Raw genomic sequence first — 18,885 nt, forward strand, 5'->3', positions numbered from 1 at the left:
TCTGCGTTCTGCGTTCGTCAGTTCTGCGTTCTGCGTTCTAGCGCACACAGGAGCACGTTCAAGACATTTGCGTTCTATTTCGCGACTCTCCGCACGTGAAACATGTATCTCGAAAGTTCATCTTCCGAAGATGAAGCCTTGCTTTTGTGGAGTCTAGAGGAGTCAAAAAAATAGTAGAAAATGTTGGTTACACCCTATCAACACGAAACGAGATGATATGGGAGAATTTAGTATTCTTATCCCTGAGCTGCTTCAAGATGAAGAGAGATTTTATATTTATTTTCGAATGTCAATAAATAGCTTCAATGAGTTACATGACTATGTAAAATCTGAAATAGAAAAACAAGATACCAATTGGAGAAGACGGACCAGCCATAGCGAGAACGCGAGTTCTTTGTAATTCTGTACAGAGAACGCGAGAACGCAAGCGTTCCGAATGACCGCCGCGGTCTAACTGCGTTCTGTGTGCGCCGGCGCTATAGATCCTTCACATTACAAAGAACGCGGAGCGCAGAACGCAGAACGCGGAGCGCAGAACGCAGAACGCGGAACGCAGAACGCTCTCTGTCTGCGCGTACCCTATACAACAAAGTCGCTTTCTCAAGTCCCTATGTATGCTTAAATCTTTAAAACTACGCAACGGATTTTGATGCGGTTTTTTTAGGGTTCCGTACCGAAACGGTAAAACGGGACCCTATTACTGAGACTTCGTTGTCTGTCTGTCTCCAGGCTGTATCTCATAAACCGTGATAGCTAGAAAGCTGAAATTTTCACAAATGATGTATTTCTGTTGCCGCCATAACAATAAATACTAAAAATTTAAAAATATATATATTGGGGGTCCCCATAGTACGGAACCCTTCGTGCGTACTTGGCCGGTTTTATAATAGATAGACTGATTCAAGAGGAAGGTTTTAGTATATAATTTATTAGGTTTTAGACAAAGCGGGCGAAGCCTCGCGCGGTAAGGTAGTAAATTATAAATGTAAAAGCTTGTGTGTTTGTTAATAAAAAAACATGTAATTAGTGACATAAATTTTATTTCCATCATATTACAACACTAGCTGTGCTCCGCGGTTTTACCCGCAGTGCTCCGCTCCTGTTGGTCTTAGCGTGATGAATAGCCTATTATATAGCTTTCCTCGATAAATGGGCTATTTAGATAGCCCATTTATCGAGGAAGAATTTTTCAAATCGGACTAATCTCGGGAACTACTGGTCTGGTACGCAGTTAAAAGTTAAAACCGCGGAGCACAGCTAGTAATAATATAGATTCTGCTATTCTTGATATCAATATTCAAAGGAAGAAGTGTTGAAACCTTCTCTTGTGAAAGTCGACTTAATCCAGTCATACTCGTAAGTGACGTCCGTATTAAGTCCCGGGAGAGAATCTTTAATTCCGCATCTTATTCTGAACGCATGTATACCAAAAACGGCATAACGTAATTCAGGTTCGCTCTGGAAACATACAAATTAAATATACAGGGTGTCCCACTATCGGTATACTAAGCGCGAAGGGACTTGTAAACTCGCATACACTGATCACGTAAAAAATACTTAAACAACAAAATTACATCAAAAAAATATTCTAAATTTTTCCTGAAAATCCATGTTTTCTCCTCAAGCTTCGCGCAGCCGGCAAATACAGCTTTGCTAATGTGAGCATTTTGTCTATGAAAACATAATCTTAAGCGATAGCTCACGTGTTGGTGGCAAATTTGGGCGGGTTGCTTGTTAGGGGTGTACACAAAGAGTTTTAAGAATTCATCTATTTGAATGAAAAAATGCATCTGGAATTTTATAAATATTTTTTACGTAGTCAGCGTATGCAAAACTATAACCTCCATTGAGCTTAGAATAGCGACGGTGGGACACCCTGTATACCTTACAGATCTTTTTTAATAAAACAATATCCAATAATTTTACATTAAACATTCCCATTCATTTATAGATAACTAGGTTTCCGCCCGCGGCTTCGCCCGCGCAGTCAAAGAAAAACCCGCATAGTTCCCGTTCCCGTGGGATTTCCGGGATTGCGTCATTTTCCCGGGATAAAAAGTAGCCTATGTCCTTTCTCGGGTATCAAAATATATCCATACAAAATTTCATGAAAATTGGTTCAGTAGTTTTGGCGTGATTGAGTAACAGACAGACAGAGTTACTTTCGCATTTATAATATTAGTATGGATTTTGTATTCAAAGCGGACGTTCGAAGTTGTGGCGAGTGAATGGCGAGTTCTTTTTGCAGATTTTTAATTAACTTCCCTACTAATAAACTAATTTGCGAAGTAATTAAATCAATTAACTAAAAAAACCGCAGCCTTTCGCATTTGATCGCTTCGATGCAATAAATAAATTGATTGGCTTAGCTTGGTTGGTAGTGACCCTGCCTTCCAAGCCACTGGTCGTGGGATCGATTCCTACCCGGAGAAATATTTGTGTGATGTACATAGATGTTTGCTCTGTGTCTGGGTGTTTTATAAGTATTTATTTAAAATTATATATATATAATATATATGTATGTTTATCAGCCATCTGGTTTCCATAACACAAGCGAAAGCTATGAGATCAGATCGTGCTGTGTGTGAAATTGTCCTGAAATATTTATTTATTACTAGCGGTCCGCCCCGGCTTCGCCCGTGGTACATAAAATTTACGTTTCCTCTAAATAAGAACCATCCTCGTACTTCAAGGAATATAATAAAAAAAGAATTATCGAAATCGGTTCAGCCGTTCTCGAGTTATGCGCTTACCAACACATTTTGCGATTCATTTTTATATATAAGATTTATTTATTTATCTTCTCTTGCAGCTCACCTGTATTTCACAGACTATAGGGGAACCGCCGTCTCCCGTGCAGGTGTCTTCGCCTTCCATCCCGCCGGCACACATTATAGAATCATGAATTTGCCAATGACGCAGATGATGCAATTTACTTAATTCCGCCTGACATTTCTGCTTGTCGTATATAGGCAGCTGCACCTGTTAAATAACGAAATTATTATAGACTAGCTATGCCTCGTGGTTTTACCAGCATTACTCCGCTTCTATTGGTCTTAGCGTGATGATATAAAGCCTTCCTCTATAAATGGGCTATCTAACACCGAAATAATTTTTCAAATCGGACCACTAGTTTCTGATATTAGCGCGTTCAAACAAACAAACTCTTTAGCTTTATAATAAGCTTTAGCTTTTTAAAAAGCCTATACTTAAATAGGCTTTTTATTATACTCGCGTAAAATCAAAAAGAAAATACTAATTTTATATTTGTATTTATTATGGAATATCTAGTTAAAAAGAGAAAGAGTTTACCAAGAGAAAAATTACCTTTTTTAATATAACTGGATTTGTGTTGCCTAAAACGTGATTATGCCAACCCATACTGATACATGTTGTGCCCACTGGTGGCATTTGTTGCCCCAAACACGCGATTCCAATATGTGGGCTATTTGTTAAGTCGAATGGCTGCTCAAGAATCAATAGGGCTATATTGTTGTGTGCCACTTCTGAAAAAAAGGCCATGTGAGCACACGTGTCGGAAGTGAAACTTCTTTGGCCACATTCAAGATACCAAAATCGGTGCCATGCAATATCGCCTAAAGAGGTTTCTCTTCAAGTGGCTAATTTATTCTTTAGGAGGATTTGTAGTTTTGCATACACTGATCACGTTAAAAATACTTAAACAACAAAATTACGTCAAAAATTTTTTGCAAAATTTTTCCTTAAAATCCATGTTTTCTTCTCTAACTTCGCGCAGCCGGCATATATACCGCTTCGCTAATGTGAGCATTTTGTCTATGAAAACATAATTTTAAACGATAGCTGACGTGCGGGTGGAAAAGTTAAGTGGGTTGCTTGTTAGGGGTGTACACAAAGAGTTCTAAGAATTCATCTATTTGAAAAAAAAATGCGTCTGGAATTTTTTAAGTATTTTTTACGTACTCGCGTATGCAAAACTATAACCTCCTTTGAGCTTAGTATACCAACAGTGGGACACCCTGTATAAAATTATATGTACTTACTGATACTGAATTTCTCGTGTATTATAATGTTTTTAACATTTCTATCTTGGTGATCAAACACTTCGGTAGTTGACTTGATATCCCATTCTCCAGCTCGGCATTTTAGCTGGAAAAATTGATAAAAATTGAGAATATGTTTGCCTATAATTAGTATGTTTGAATTTATTACTCATACACGGCGCACTACAACACAGATTTTGATAAAATTCGGATTGGAAATTGATGACACAGGAGCAAAGGCTACTTTAAAAATAATCATGTGGTTCTGGTATGGTAAAATAATGATTTAATATAAAAAAAGCGTGTGTGCCGAGCACGTGTCAGAAGTGCAACTTCTTTGACAAGATTCAAAGATACCAAAAGCGTCGCCTTACCCCATGATGCGACCTCAAAATTTTATTCTCAACGCGCATAAACAACTTTCACATCAAAAATCGAATTGATTCATAGTTTAAATAGGGGATGAAGTTCACGAGGTTCTAGCATGGTTCTAGTATACGTATGGTAAAAAATTTTTTTTTAATATACCTAATCTAATATATCTAATATTCTAATATATCTTATATATAAAAATGAATCGCAAAATGTGTTGGTAAGCGCATAACTCGAGAACGGCTGAACCGATTTCGATAATTCTTTTTTTATTATATTCCTTGAAGTACGAGGATGGTTTTTATGTAGAGAAAACGTAAATATGTACCACGGGCGAAGCCGGGGCGGACCGCTAGTTAATTATTAATTATTATTGGTGTATAAGAGCTTATTATAAGAGCTTGCAATCTTTTCTACATAAATTATTGTGCCTTTTTTTAATACATTATTTTTACAATTTAGGAAGTTTTTACAATTCAGAAACGTATATAATTATTCTCAGAATTGTATCATACATAGTATAAAACAAAGTCTCTTTCTCTATCCCTATGTCCCTTTGTATGCTTAAATCTTTAAAACTACGCAACGGATTTTGATGCGGTTTTTTTAAATAGATAGAGTGATTCAAGAGGAAGGTCTTAGTATATAATTTATTAGGTTTTAGACAAAGCGGGCGAAGCCGTGGGCGGTAAGCTAGTCTAATACATATTATAAAGGCGAAAGTTTGTAAGGATGTATGGATGTAGGGATGTATGGATGTATGGATGTTTGTTACTCTTTCACGTAAAAACTACTGAACCGATTACAATGAAATTTAGCACACATATAGAGGGTAACTTGGATTAACACATAGGATAGGTTTTATCCCGGAAATCCCACGGGAACGGGAACTATGCGGGTTTTCCTTTGGAAACGCGGGCGAAGCCGCGGGCGGAAATCTAGTATATTATAAAGGCGAAAGTTTGTAAGGATGTATGGATGTATGGATGTTTGTTACTCTTTCACGTAAAAACTACTGAACCGATTACAATGAAATTTAGCACACATATAGAGGGTAACTTGGATTAGAAAGAAAGAAAGAAAGAAAGAAAGAAACATTTATTTATCAGAGACAGCACAACACACACACATACATAGACATAAAACATAAAACCGTACAAGTTAAATAAGAAAACACCGCAATAAGAAATAGTTACAATAAAAGAAGCAAATACCTAAATTAATAACATGAAAAACACGTACAAAAAAAAAAAAATAGAATGATAACTACATTTATTAGGGTGTGTCGTAGGGCCCTGACAAAAAGGAGGCAGCTCAGCATATGCTGCAACGTCCAGGAACATTGGCAGCGCTGTTTTTCAGTGCCCCCTTTATCCTCGTAACGCCCAGGCTATTTTTACCAAACATTGGCTTGCAGCCCAAGTACCTTTTAAAAGGTTCACATGGTGCGGACCCGGAGGTGATGAAATCTAAAAAAAGTGCCTTTTTATTTCCGTATGAGCGTGGGATTTTTTCTGCATGTAAATGTATGTCAGTGGAAGGTTTTGAGACACTAAATAACCCCAAATTCGTTATCCTTTATTTAGGTATATGGGCTTTAATGTATTACAAAACCCGATTTCGCAAAATTCGTATTTTTTAAATTATTGATTAGCGGTAGACAATATAGGGTTTATTTTATATTACAAAAAACAATGAACATAAATATTTGGATTAATACATGTCTTCCAAAATTTTAATGACCAAAAACATATCTCACACTAACAATCTGAGAAAAAAATATCAATTTTTGAACAATATGGTCATTATTTTTTGTACTTATTATTTTTAAAGGCTAGTTTATCACGTGTTTTAGGATTTCTATCAGAAGAAATCCACTTCCAACAGATGACAGAAGCAAAAATTAGCAAGTTTCTAAATTGGACCCAAAAACACTATATAATAGCAACCCATATACCTTTTAAAATCAGAATGATAGTAGGTAAATTGATATATTTCTATAGAAATTTTAAATAATTTCGCAAATAAGAGTTGGTTTTTAATAAAAAAATATTATTTTCAGATTCTTCAGAACTGGAAGAGCTTTCTTGGTTTTGGTTTATGTTGTAATCCTCATCTCCAAATAGTTCATACTCTTCTATATCTGACTGATTTAATACTTCTAAAGCTTCTTCGATTTGCTCATCTCTCATTGGGTTACCTGAAAAGGATAGGTACTAAAATATTCTGTAACAGACTAAATAATTTACTTTATATTATGAAGGAGAAAACGGTCTAAATCATAAGTTGCAAAGGCAAATCAAATTGATTAGTGGTTTATTCCCTTATACCTTTTAAAATCCAATAATATGTTAATACTCTTATACCTTCTAAAAGGTATCCAGATTTTACGAGGTTATTTTACACGCATATTCTTTATTTTTGCGTAAATCTAAATGTAATTATAATATTTACTTATTTGTCAACAAGCAGAGTAAGATACTCTCAGTTAAAAACCTAAGATTGCATCAATAATCATGGATTGAACTTACCACGTCCTCTAGTCAGTCAAGATGGCCAGACTTTTCGCCGGAAATTTCATATATTTTATTTTTCTATTGGCACTATTGCTTAACCATAGACAAAAACATACTTTCCAGTAGCCGGATAAAAAACAGTAATTAGATTTGGCGCGTAATTTAAAATGTTATGGCGTTTTCAAATCAGATACTGTCAGATACCTTTAAAAAGGTACCGTGGGCGTTTATGTCATAAAGTTGGATAACAGCTTGGGCCGGTACCACTATCGAGCTGCATGCCTTTTAATAGGTATCTGGGCGTTACGAGGTTATAATAAAGGCTTCGAGTTGGGACGAAAGGAGTTACTTATGACTACATATTATATACATAAATATATAAAAATACCATAACCATACGACGATATAACGCGATTAACGGCCAAGGTAAATATTAAATACATATAAATAATCTTATATATAAAAATGAATCGCAAAATGTGTTGGTAAGCGCATAACTCGAGAACGGCTGAACCGATTTCGATAATTCTTTTTTTATTATATTCCTTGAAGTACGAGGATGGTTTTTATGTAGAGAAAACGTAAATATGTACCACGGGCGAAGCCGGGGCGGACCGCTAGTAATTAATAAATACATAAATAATAAGTATTTTTAGCACAATTTTCAGGTTATGTTTAATTTACCACTAAAGCTGGATTTGGTGAGCTAATAATATACTTTTAAATTTAGATTTAAAAGTATATAGTGTTCGTAAGTTCCGTAACGGTGGTGGCAAATTGTTCCAGCATTTAGTGGCGTTATATTTAAAGCTACCCTTAAAACAAGCGGAATGGTGTTTGGGTACGAGGAGTTTGTGTGCGTCCCTGGTGTTGTATTGAGTGTTTTGTTCACTCCTCCAAATAAGTTTTTCAAACAGATAGCGAGGCGATTCTGTCTTGACAACGCCAAAGAGAAGGGACGCAAAGTGCAGTTGCCTGCGGTGCTCCATGTTAAGACATCGCGCATTATTAAGATATGGTGTGATGTGTTCCCTCGGAGGGACATTCCAGCAGAACCGTGCACATGCATTCTGCACTCGCTGGATTACCCGTTTTGTACGACCTAATAACCGGTGTCCATATATCACATCCATATAATTGAACTTTGATAGAACTAGACTATCACATAATTTGAGTCTGAGGCTGGGTTCAATATATTGTCTAATGCGATATAAAACCTTAAGTCTATAGAAACAATTAGCTGCTGTAGTGCTAATGTACTTCTCAAATCTCAGATTCTCATCAAAAACGATGCCAAGATTTCTGACCTCCTCAACACGCTGTATAGGTACCCCGTCTATGTGTAAAAGTACGGATGGCAGCTTATTTTTTATTATTTTGACAGTAGAAGGGGTCCCGAGTATCATATATTTGGTCTTATTGGGGTTGAGAACAAGAGAGTTATTTTCCGACCACATTCGAATTGAATCCAAGTCTGAATTTAGCTTTTCTTCTGCTATTTGCGTCTCATGTGGGCAGAATGAAATATATAACTGCACATCGTCCGCATAGATGTGGTACCGACACGATTTTATTCGCGTCACTATGTCTGCACTGTACAGTATATATAACAGAGGCCCCAAAATAGATCCTTGAGGAACTCCTCGTGTAACCACTTTACATTCAGAGAGCATAATTCTACCATCCTCCTCTGCAACTGAAACAGTCTGAGTTCGTGACGATAGGTAGCTATTGAACCACTTTACGGTCAATGAGCTTAGACCGTAATATGTGAGTTTAGATAGTAGCAAAGGCACATTTATGGTTTCAAATGCTCGCGAGTAGTCCAGTAATACCAGGAATGTACCTTTGCCCTCATCTTGAGCCGATAATATATCGTCTACTACGTCCGTTATGGCTGTTGCAGTACTTTTGTTTTTTCTAAAACCAGACTGACGATCTGGAAGTATATTATTGGTCTCTAAGAACTTCATTAATTGCTTATACACTATCTTTTCAATGACCTTGGAAAGGCAAGGCAGTATACTTATTGGCCGAAGGTCCTTCAGGTCTTGTGGATTATTAATTTTCGGTGCAGGATGAACGAGAGCGCTTTTCCATAAACCAGGGAAAATGCCAGTGTTCAGAGATTCATTAATAATATGCGTCAGTATTGGCAAGGTAGATGGTAATGTGGATTTAAACATGTCCAAAGATATGTCATCAATTCCAATGGCTTGTGACTTCAGTTCCTTTAAAGTGCTAAACACCAATGACTCATTTACGTTCGTAAAATTAAAAATAGCATCACTGTGTCGATTAAATTCATAATATGTTAATATGGAAAGATGTAATTGGTCTTTACCAGGGACATTTAGAAAGTGGCTATTTAACACATTGGGATTACTGAGATGAGAAGGTAACAATGAATCCTTTTTAGGGTTGATGGTAACATTGTCTTTTATATGTTTCCACATGATCTTAGGATTGTTTGAATTAGAATTAATGTATGAATTAAAGTAAGCCTGTTTTTCACGATTTAAAGCTAAGCTGGTGAATTTTTTTAAATCCTTGTAATAATGTTTGTGTGCATCCTCCTTAGTAAGACGCGCTCTACTTCTAGCCTCATCGCGTAATTGGAACATTATTTTGATGTTCTGTGTAATCCAGGGAGGCCGTTTCGTCTTGACGAAAATCCTTTTCTTAGGAGCGAATATATCATAAAGAGATATGATATATGAAGTCAGCATGTTAACCATTTCATCCACGTTATGAAGAGAGAACAGAGATGACCAATCGATATTATACAGAGACTGATTAAAATTATCTATGTTAATGTTCGCTATAGGCCTGAAAGTGATAAATTTTGGTTTAGCTTTTTTCTTATATATATTAAGTGTGCAGGAAACAAAAGCATGGCTGCTGAGTTCCTCTATGTAGTCTACCGCCAAATTACTCACTGGAACATTTGTGCATATTACATCTAATAAAGTTTGGTTGAAACGTGTAAAATGTGTCGGCTGAGATACATGTTGCGTTAAATTGACACTTTGAAGAAAATTTTTTAGTTTAATACAGTTTATATGGTCGCCATCCAAAAGATTTATATTAAAATCCCCTACGAGAATAAGGCTGTCGCACCACATAAAAGAACCAATGGAATCAGTAAGTGCATCCAGGAACAGATTAATATCCAGCCAGGGAGGGCGGTAAGCAGTACCGACCACGATGATCTCGCCACCTAAGTTAACCTTAAGCCACATCTGTTCCACGCCATGCGCTAGCGGATGTGGTATAACCCTCACCGACGTGCCATTTTTAATATAATAACCAACACCCCCACCTCGAGATCGAAGAGTGAGCGGCCGAGGAACGTGGCGTAACCTGTAGCCCGGCACGGCCGGAGCGCGCCCCTCCTCGCCATCCCTCAGCCAAGTCTCGTTGATAGCCATCACATCTACTTTATGGCGCTCCATTGCCACCAGAAACTCATCATGCTTCGTACCCAAAGAACCCGGATTCAGAAGACCAACTTTAAATTTATTTTTGTTGTTCATTGTTATGGTAACTGTATAAATATAAGAAATACAAATAAATTAAATATATATTATAATAAAACTTTAAAACATACTCACAAACTATAATACTAGAATAGACGAGTAGAAGCATGAAAATGATATTTAATGAATTAAATATTAAAATAAAATATAAAATACAAAGAACATATTCTCTTAAACTCGAGAAATAATTGACACACCTCAATAAATGCGACTGCGTGCAGAATACAATTATAAAGGCCGAATAGCAAAGACATCTTAAATTACATAATAAAACGAATTTTGCGAAATTAAAAACAGATTGTCCCATAATCCTTTGAAAGTGAGTATTTGAGCGAGGCGATATTTCCATCTCAAAATTAACTTTATGAAGCTTCCTATACTCCTTTTTTTTACAATAATTTGAAACTATTATTAAAGGATAACATTTATTAAATAATATTGAGCAACTAAACTTACATATAAAACAAAAGACTAAACATGTAATATTTTTCATACAATGAGTGTTTGAAAATGCAACTAGCCGATAGATGTTTAGATTTAACAATGAGAGAGGTTGATAATAACACGTATAATATATATTTATAAGAAGAAATTCACGATAAAATATTATGTATGCTATGTAAGTATGCTTTAAAACATGGCTGGCCGTTATATGAATCATTAACGTAATAATCTTACAACCGCGTTTAGACCATTTACATCTAACGCTATGTATAGTAATAACATAATGAAATATTACAAAAAGAACGCGTAAAATGCAGCTATATGCAAACCACAGAAACAAACAAATTGAAGTCATGAATAGCTTTGTATAGGTAATTACTTTTAAAATACAGATAATAAGTATCAGTAAGCTCGAAACTAGCTTTGGCCAAAAACCTTATTTATATCGCCTTCGGAGGATATAGTATGGTATTTAGAGTGCTGGTCGCGTCTTGCATATATATGGCCACGTCGGGTCCAGACATAACTCCAGCCTTTAGCACGTTGTTGCTCCCGCGCCAGATGGAATAACCTACGGTTATTGCGCGTTAGGTGCTCGTTGATATAGAAGCGGCGCGGTTCTCCCGCGACTAGCCCGCCGCTATCAGCGCCGCGGCGCACGCGCGCCGCACGCAATAACTCGTTACGCAGATGGTGCCGGGTCAGTTTCACTATGATGGGGCGCGGACGCCCAGATGAGCTACGGTCGCTACTCATATCCAATCCGTTTTGACGACCGACACGATACGCATTTACAATATCCTTCTCTTCCAAAGACAGACCAATTTTATGTGCTATTGTTATAGTCAAATGTAATAGGTTTTCGCCTTTAATTTCTGGAAAGCCGGTAATTTCAACATCATTCATCAGATTACGCTGCTCAGAATCGTTCAACTGATGCTTAAGAGATTCAATGCTTTCAACTATATCATTACTAGGTTGAATAATCGATTTGTTTACTGAGTAATCTGACTCCATTCGCTCCAATCGCTCTTCAAATCCGTCTAGTCTCTTATTGTACTCTGCCATAACCATTGTGACCTTCGTCATTTCCTGACGAAAACTAGAAAGTTCGGTGCGCAAAAGTTTCATTTCCTCTGCAAGAGAGCTGGAGAGGGAATCATGGGCCTGCATCGGGGCATCCACGTAAATATCTCCGCTCCCCACATCTTGCGAGCATTCAGGTTCCGCTGATTTAGGAGACGAGTCTTTGCATGTTTTGCATAACCATTTTCCATTGAGACGTGATTTGGGGCTTATACATTGTTTGTGGTACAGGTGACTGCATTTAAAACACTTAGCGCCATCTGCTGTTGGAGAGTAAAATTTGCCGCAGCTAGGGCACTTGTTGTTAGGCATTTTAAACCCCGTATCGATCAATGAAGTTAGTTATTGATTAATGCAGTAGAGGGCGCTATACTTAATTGAAATCACTATTTTATTGTGTTTGCAATGAAATTTGCAGATATGTTTTACAGTTATTGCTGTTTGAATTTATTGCACTCACATATAAAAATCATTAACTTTCTGTAATAAACAGAGCTCACAAAACCACAATCCCTCGTGATCTACGCGTTGATTTACTCACAGTTACTGCAGTCGGTAGTCGTAAAATCAGCTGTTAGTCAGCTGTTTTTTATTTTCACTTGTTAATCACTTATATCGTCTTCAATAACTTAGATAACACTGACTGTGATAGCTTTTAATGGATACTACTCAAAGAACACTTAAGAAGACTAATTAAACACTTTGACTATTTTTAAAGCAAAATAAACTGGGGAAACGAAACTGTCACTCCAACCGTCACGACTCGAACCCTAGCATCTATTGCAGACATTCCCGAACGAAAATTATTAACGCACACTGTGTGCCCGCCTATAAAGCATTGCGCTTTATACGATACCGCCCTTCGCGTCTCGTCGCGTCGTGTATTTTATATTTATAGGTTCCTTATATTATTACCCCGCCGCGGTGTTATGATGACCGCAGAGGAACTTAATTTCGCTGAGAATAAAATTATTCCCGCCCTGCAAAATAAATATTTTGCAGAGGAGTATTATAATATACTCTTTTATAAATTTTATTCGCAGGCTCTCAACCGCTTGAGGCCTTTTATTCGCAACAGACTTATCCTCATCGGACGTCTAAGCGATTCCGCCCTGGAATATGCACATAAGCATCCAGTGATATTACCGCACAATGATCACCTAATTATCATGATCATTGATTATTATCATATTAAATATATGAATATTATAACACATTTGTTTCTTGTTATTTTTAATACCGCGCTTTTATTAGCTTTACCCGCGCCGCAAGTCAAATCTGATCACGTCAGTTTGTTTGATAGGCATTCGCTACTGGACAAGTTAGTTCAGTCGTTTTGGAAACGTTGGAGAATAGAATACTTACACGGTTTGCAGGTTAGGCAGAAATGGAATATGCCTTCCACACCTATTACTCCTGGAACGGTCGTGGTTGTGATAAATTATAATACACCGCCCCTAACCTGGCGTTTAGCCGTCGTAGAGAAAGTACATCCTTCAAAGGACGACGTCGCGCGCGTTTGTACAGTTCGAACCGCCAAGGGAACTTGCCTTCGCCCGGTCGTTCGTTTATGTCCGCTTCCAAGACAATAGTTATACCGCATTAGTATATTACCGCAGTTAGTTAAGTTTAATTTTAAGTTTTTGCACCGCTTTCGTTTATAATTTCTTAGTTATAATACCGCCGTGACTTTAGGAATTTTTTATACCCCGCTCGCTTTACGCGATCCTAGAGTCATAGAATTTGTTAGTTGTAATACCGCCGTGACTTTAGGAATTTATATACCCCGCTCGCATTACGCGATCCTAGAGTCATAGAATTTGTTAGTTATATTTCCGCCGTGACTTTTAGGATTTTTTATTATCCCGCTCGTATTTTGCGCTCCTAGAGCCATAGAACTTGTTATTTATATTACCGCCGTGGCTCTTAGGACTTTATTAACCCGCGCGCATTATGCGATCCTAGAGTCATAGTTTTTCGCTGTACCTTATGATTGGTTTTAAATGGTGACCCATTTAGGGCGGGTGGATATGGTAACGCCAATATAATTAAAATAGTAAATGTAGAAATTAAACGTTTATTATTTGTGTGGTGTGTTCCTTCATCCTTCCCTACATACGAGCACAACCAATCATCGCGTGGTCACTAACCACGTGACACGTCCAGTAAGACGTGAACGCGACGTTCGTGTCGCTGCAGTCAGTCGGGTTCGCTCCGTTCCTTCGCGAGGTTCGGGACTCGGCCACCGCCGGAGAGCTTCCACGAGGCTCTCTAGATCATCAGGCATTGTGCCCTTGTAACATCACCGGGGTATCCCGTGCCCCGGCCCTTGGTCGCGCTCACCGCCGCGTGTGTGTTTGTGTGGAGTGTGGGACTGGACGCCGTTCTTGCCCGCCGCGAGCTGGAGGACCCTGACCGCGTGGCGGCGCGTGTGTTCTGGACGCTACTCCCTCCGACGAGGTACGTGCCGTGTGTATCCTGTCTATCCCTCTTTGCTAACACCACGTAGATCTAAATACAGTCCACTTTCATATCGAGAAATATATTTACGTATATTTTTTATATTGGCGCGACCATTGAGTAGCTAGATTAGCACATAGGATAGTTTTTATCCCGGAAATCCAACGGGAACGGGAACTATGCGGGCTTTCCTTTGAAAACGCGGGCGAAGCCGCGGGCGGATATCTAGTAACTTTATACTACCAACCTCATTTGGTTTATGCTTGAGGATTCTATGTGCTGCTGTCATCACAACCGATGAATGGATGAGCGTCCCTCCTGCCACATAGTCCTTTATGTCAAAGTTTTCACTAGATTTCCTAGAAATTAAAAATAGAAAAGCCAGTTAAAATAAATAGAATTTAAAAAAATTTAAGCGATAACATTTGTCATTTACAAACACAAAAAAAACACATTCCTCGCACATTATTCGTGGATAAGCATCCTTAGGGTCCCGTTTTACCTTTGAGTATGGAACCCAATAAAAAAGTAAACGAAATACACTATACAGTTCGATTTAATATTAATGGCAGTTCGGTATTTAGGTGCGAGTGTGGGTGCGCACAGGTCCTTTAACGTCCCGCTAATATAATTGTTTTCTGCGCATCGGATCGTACGATGTTCCGAGCCGCCACGTTTGAATCGTATACTTACCGTAAGACAGCTATCATCCAAGGGTACTCTCTAAAACCGGCGTGATCACTGAACACCCTGAGCCCGGGATTATCACGATAGCTCCAGCCGCACCCTTCCAGTTTAGGCAGCTCAGGTACTTTAGGCACTATTATCGACTTCCTAGGGCAACAGAGCTTCGAGGTTTCACAGACGTATGGAGATCTGACAATAAACGAAATTAAGCTATTATTAAATCTATACTAATACTAGCGGCCCGCCCCGGCTTCGCCCGTGGTACATATGAAAAATAGATGTTGGCCGATTCTCAGACTTACCCGATATGCACAGAAAATTTCATGAGAATCGGTCCACCCGTTTCGGAGGAGTATGCAGACTAACATTGTGACACGAGAATTTTATATATAAGAGATTATAAAGCAGAAAAGTTTGTTTGTTTGAACGCGCTAATCTCAGGAACTACTGGTCCGGTGAAAAATTCTTTCGGTGTTAGATAGCCCATTTATCGAAGAAGGCTATCTCATCACGCTAATAGCAACAGGAACGGAGCCACGCAGGTGTAACTGCGGAGCGCCACTAGTAATAAATAAACAAAAAAAACATGCTTCAAAGAGAAACTCATGAAATTATTGTATTATCACATATCAATCGAATCAATGATAAGTGTACAAGTTTTGTATTTAATCTGTCCGATTAAAGCAACATCGGTCTAAAGAAATCGGTTACATACAAAAATACAGGTAAAGCATAGGTGTGTTAAAATGGATGCATTATTTTAACGCATAGAAATTTACACAACATATTGAAATCAGTCCACGTGATGCATTTGTTTCAGTGATCGATTTTTTCTTTAGGGATAAGTAGGTGATCACTATTAGCCGTCTGTGTCCTGCCAGACAGACAAGATACAACTTACACATAATTTCAAGGTCGCGTCATGGCAATACCGTCACGTCATGGAGTTAGTTGACGATTTTGGTATCTTCGAATCTTTCCAAAGAAGTTTCACTTCTGACACATGTGCTCGGCACACACGCTCTTTATCCAATCAAATACAATGTTAACATACCTGTATGCATTTGGTTTGGCTAAAATGTCGTCAAAATATTCTGTTTCCATACACTCGTTCGGCTTCACACACCGTCCTCGCAGTTGTTTGTTCGTCACGCAGGTTTCCCCTAAATCAGTTCAATATGTTTTTTATTTCAACGCCATCTAGTTTCAATTTAGCAGCTTGTACCTACTATGGAAACACGATGACAGGTAATCATTTTTACACAATGTATACGAAAACATGTTCCTGTGTCCTAGCAAACGTTGTTCAGCCCTGCCACTTAGGGGTATGAAAAATAGATGGCCGATTCTCAACAGGCATACAAAATTTCACGATAATCGGTCCAGCCGTTTAGGAGGAGTATGATAACTAACACTGTGACACGAGAATTTGATATACATATATACATTATACAAATATATTGTGAATAAATCAAGTTCCTTAACTGACTTTCTAAAAAGTGGAGATTCTATATTCTATGCCAATGGGTAGGTATAGGTATATATCGCAGGGAAATAACATCACTACATAGTATTAAACAAAGTTGCTTTCTCTGTCCCTATGTCCCTATGTATGCTCAATTCTTTAAAATTACGCAACGGATTTTGATGCGGTTTTTTAAGGGCCCTTGTAGGTGAAAACGGCAAAGTGGATTATTGATGGATGGATGAATTATGGTTATCTATGAGCTAAATTGAAAATATTCGCACTGAAATTTGTAATATGTATTACAGAACGTATGTGTGATGGGATGACTGTTTCCAAAACACGATTGGAAAAAAATTTCTCGATAAAAAAAATCCTGAATTTACCTCTAAAATATCATATAAATTACACTACATTACATTTGACTGTTTTAGATTTAGAAATACTATTTTCATTCACTTTTTGATAAAAATGTGAATGGCGCTTACGATTTTTAGTTTCGAGCACGTTGATTCCATACTAAACGCGGACCCCCTCACCCCTTACCTCAGGCCCGAATAGCTGAATTTTCGCTGACCGCCTAACAGTTAACACCCCTTAATAGAGCGATTTAAGAGGATGGTTTTAGTATTTAAGTTATGAGGTTTTAGACAAAGCGGGCGAAGCCGCGGGCGGAAAGCTAGTTAACTATATACGAGTATGGGAATATTTTTGTTTTATTTCCTTCTGGGATTCAATCGACATTTCATTCTTTCTCTTTTTACACTTACCCAATGGAGCCTTTGTTGTAGGAGACGTATTTTGTGCCTGTTTATCTGTGTCATTGATTTCTTCAGAATGTCCGTAATAAACCAACAGCAAAAAACAAAAGAGAGCCCTGTAATGAAGAATGGTCAGTATCTTTAGATTATAATTACAAAAGTCCGTATGTAGTCTATATGTAGTCCGTAACTGTACCTGTACAATGTATATCTATACTAATATTATAAAGCTGAACAGTTTGTTTGAACGCGCTAATCTCAGGAACTACTGGTCCGATTTGAAAAATTATTTCGGTGTTAGATAGCCCATTTATCGAGGAAGGCTATAGGCTATATATCATCATGCTAAGACCAACAGGAGCGGAGCAATGCGGGTGAAACCGCGTAGCACATATGACATAGCCTTCCTCGATAAATGGGCTATCTAACACCGAAATAATTTTTCAAATCGGACCTTCCTGAGATTAGTGCGTTCAAACAAACAAACTCTTCAGCTTTATAATATTAAGTACCTATAGATTAGCTTGTCTCGCTAAAACTCGTGAATACCCGATTTGGGTAATTTTAATCTTGAATTATTGGAGAGTTGAGGAGAGATATGAACGGTGAGAAACCTAAAGTTTATCACATATATATACATATTATATTATATTATATTTGTGAAATTAGTGATACGAAGTTCACAGGGTCGTCGATTTTTTTAATAATCTGCTAAAAAGTTGATAGTGCTTTATATAGGTACATATTTATGCAGTAACACCTTGTTACATTTTTTACTTTAGACACATACTGTCTTGCCACAAAAAACTTTAGACAGGGTTTAACTTCTCTTTAATCTGGTTTTGTATTTCACATAGACAACTATTAAAGTGACAGATCCTTGGTTTAAAGTTAGACTGTGTTTAAATTGTTTTGTGGTAATACCAAGAATTATACTTAATAGTAGACCTGTGGATTGAAAACTCAATTAACAATTATAAATGCTCTTTCGTGAACTCTTAACAATGAAATACATACAAAAAAGTCATAGTATGTACCTACCTATGTGTTGAAGTTAAGGGAAATCATAAACTATTTTTTATTGAATTATTTAAATATATACCACGAAATAAAGAATATTTTTAGTTAAAAGGTTTAAAAAACATAGAATACAAATAATTTACGAAAGAAATTGATCCATTTTAATTTGTATATTATAAAACTTACTTCATTTTATTCTCTTGGACCTAAAGATAAACGACCACAACATTAAACAAATATACTTGACTGAAATAAGGATAAAAAAACATTAAACATAACCATGATTTTATCGAATAGTGATGTAATTCTTGTGTTCTGTCGATGTTTTAATTAAAAATCATAATGTATGTCGGAGAATTTAAATAACTCTCCATAATTAATTATAATTAGGTAGATATGTGAAATAATATTAAATAATGACTCAGTGCGCACACCTTGCGCGGTCGATGGTAGTACCGAGACTATCTCATCGAGCTACTGACTCAAGGAATATAAACCATAGCATGGCCCGTA

At 37.4% G+C, this 18,885-nt stretch overlaps 1 protein-coding gene and 1 long non-coding RNA gene across 2 annotated transcripts; both read right to left on the bottom strand.

Annotated features, from left to right (window-relative positions):
* Positions 1 to 1,159: 1,159 nt before the first annotated feature.
* Positions 1,160 to 18,657, bottom strand: LOC149896268 (phenoloxidase-activating factor 2-like). Its single transcript, XM_090117826.1, has 9 exons — positions 18,559 to 18,657; positions 17,362 to 17,468; positions 16,181 to 16,289; positions 15,133 to 15,315; positions 14,687 to 14,798; positions 4,023 to 4,128; positions 3,328 to 3,506; positions 2,818 to 2,982; positions 1,160 to 1,458 (listed from the first exon to the last, which is right to left on the bottom strand). Exons 1-9 carry the CDS (start codon positions 18,561 to 18,563, stop codon positions 1,291 to 1,293), a joined length of 1,134 nt encoding a protein of 377 aa, XP_089973952.1. The 5' UTR covers positions 18,564 to 18,657; the 3' UTR covers positions 1,160 to 1,290.
* On the bottom strand, positions 5,762 to 7,073 carry LOC149896269 (uncharacterized). Its single transcript, XR_016458366.1, has 3 exons — positions 6,926 to 7,073; positions 6,352 to 6,594; positions 5,762 to 5,863 (listed from the first exon to the last, which is right to left on the bottom strand). It is a non-coding gene; the product is annotated as an uncharacterized LOC149896269 (long non-coding RNA).
* Positions 18,658 to 18,885: the final 228 nt, after the last annotated feature.

Source organism: Colias eurytheme, chromosome 29 (assembly GCF_061535395.1).
Source record: "Colias eurytheme isolate Ceu_HAF_F1 chromosome 29, ilColEury1 Martin Lab GWU primary, whole genome shotgun sequence".
Lineage (NCBI taxonomy): Eukaryota > Metazoa > Arthropoda > Insecta > Lepidoptera > Pieridae > Colias > Colias eurytheme.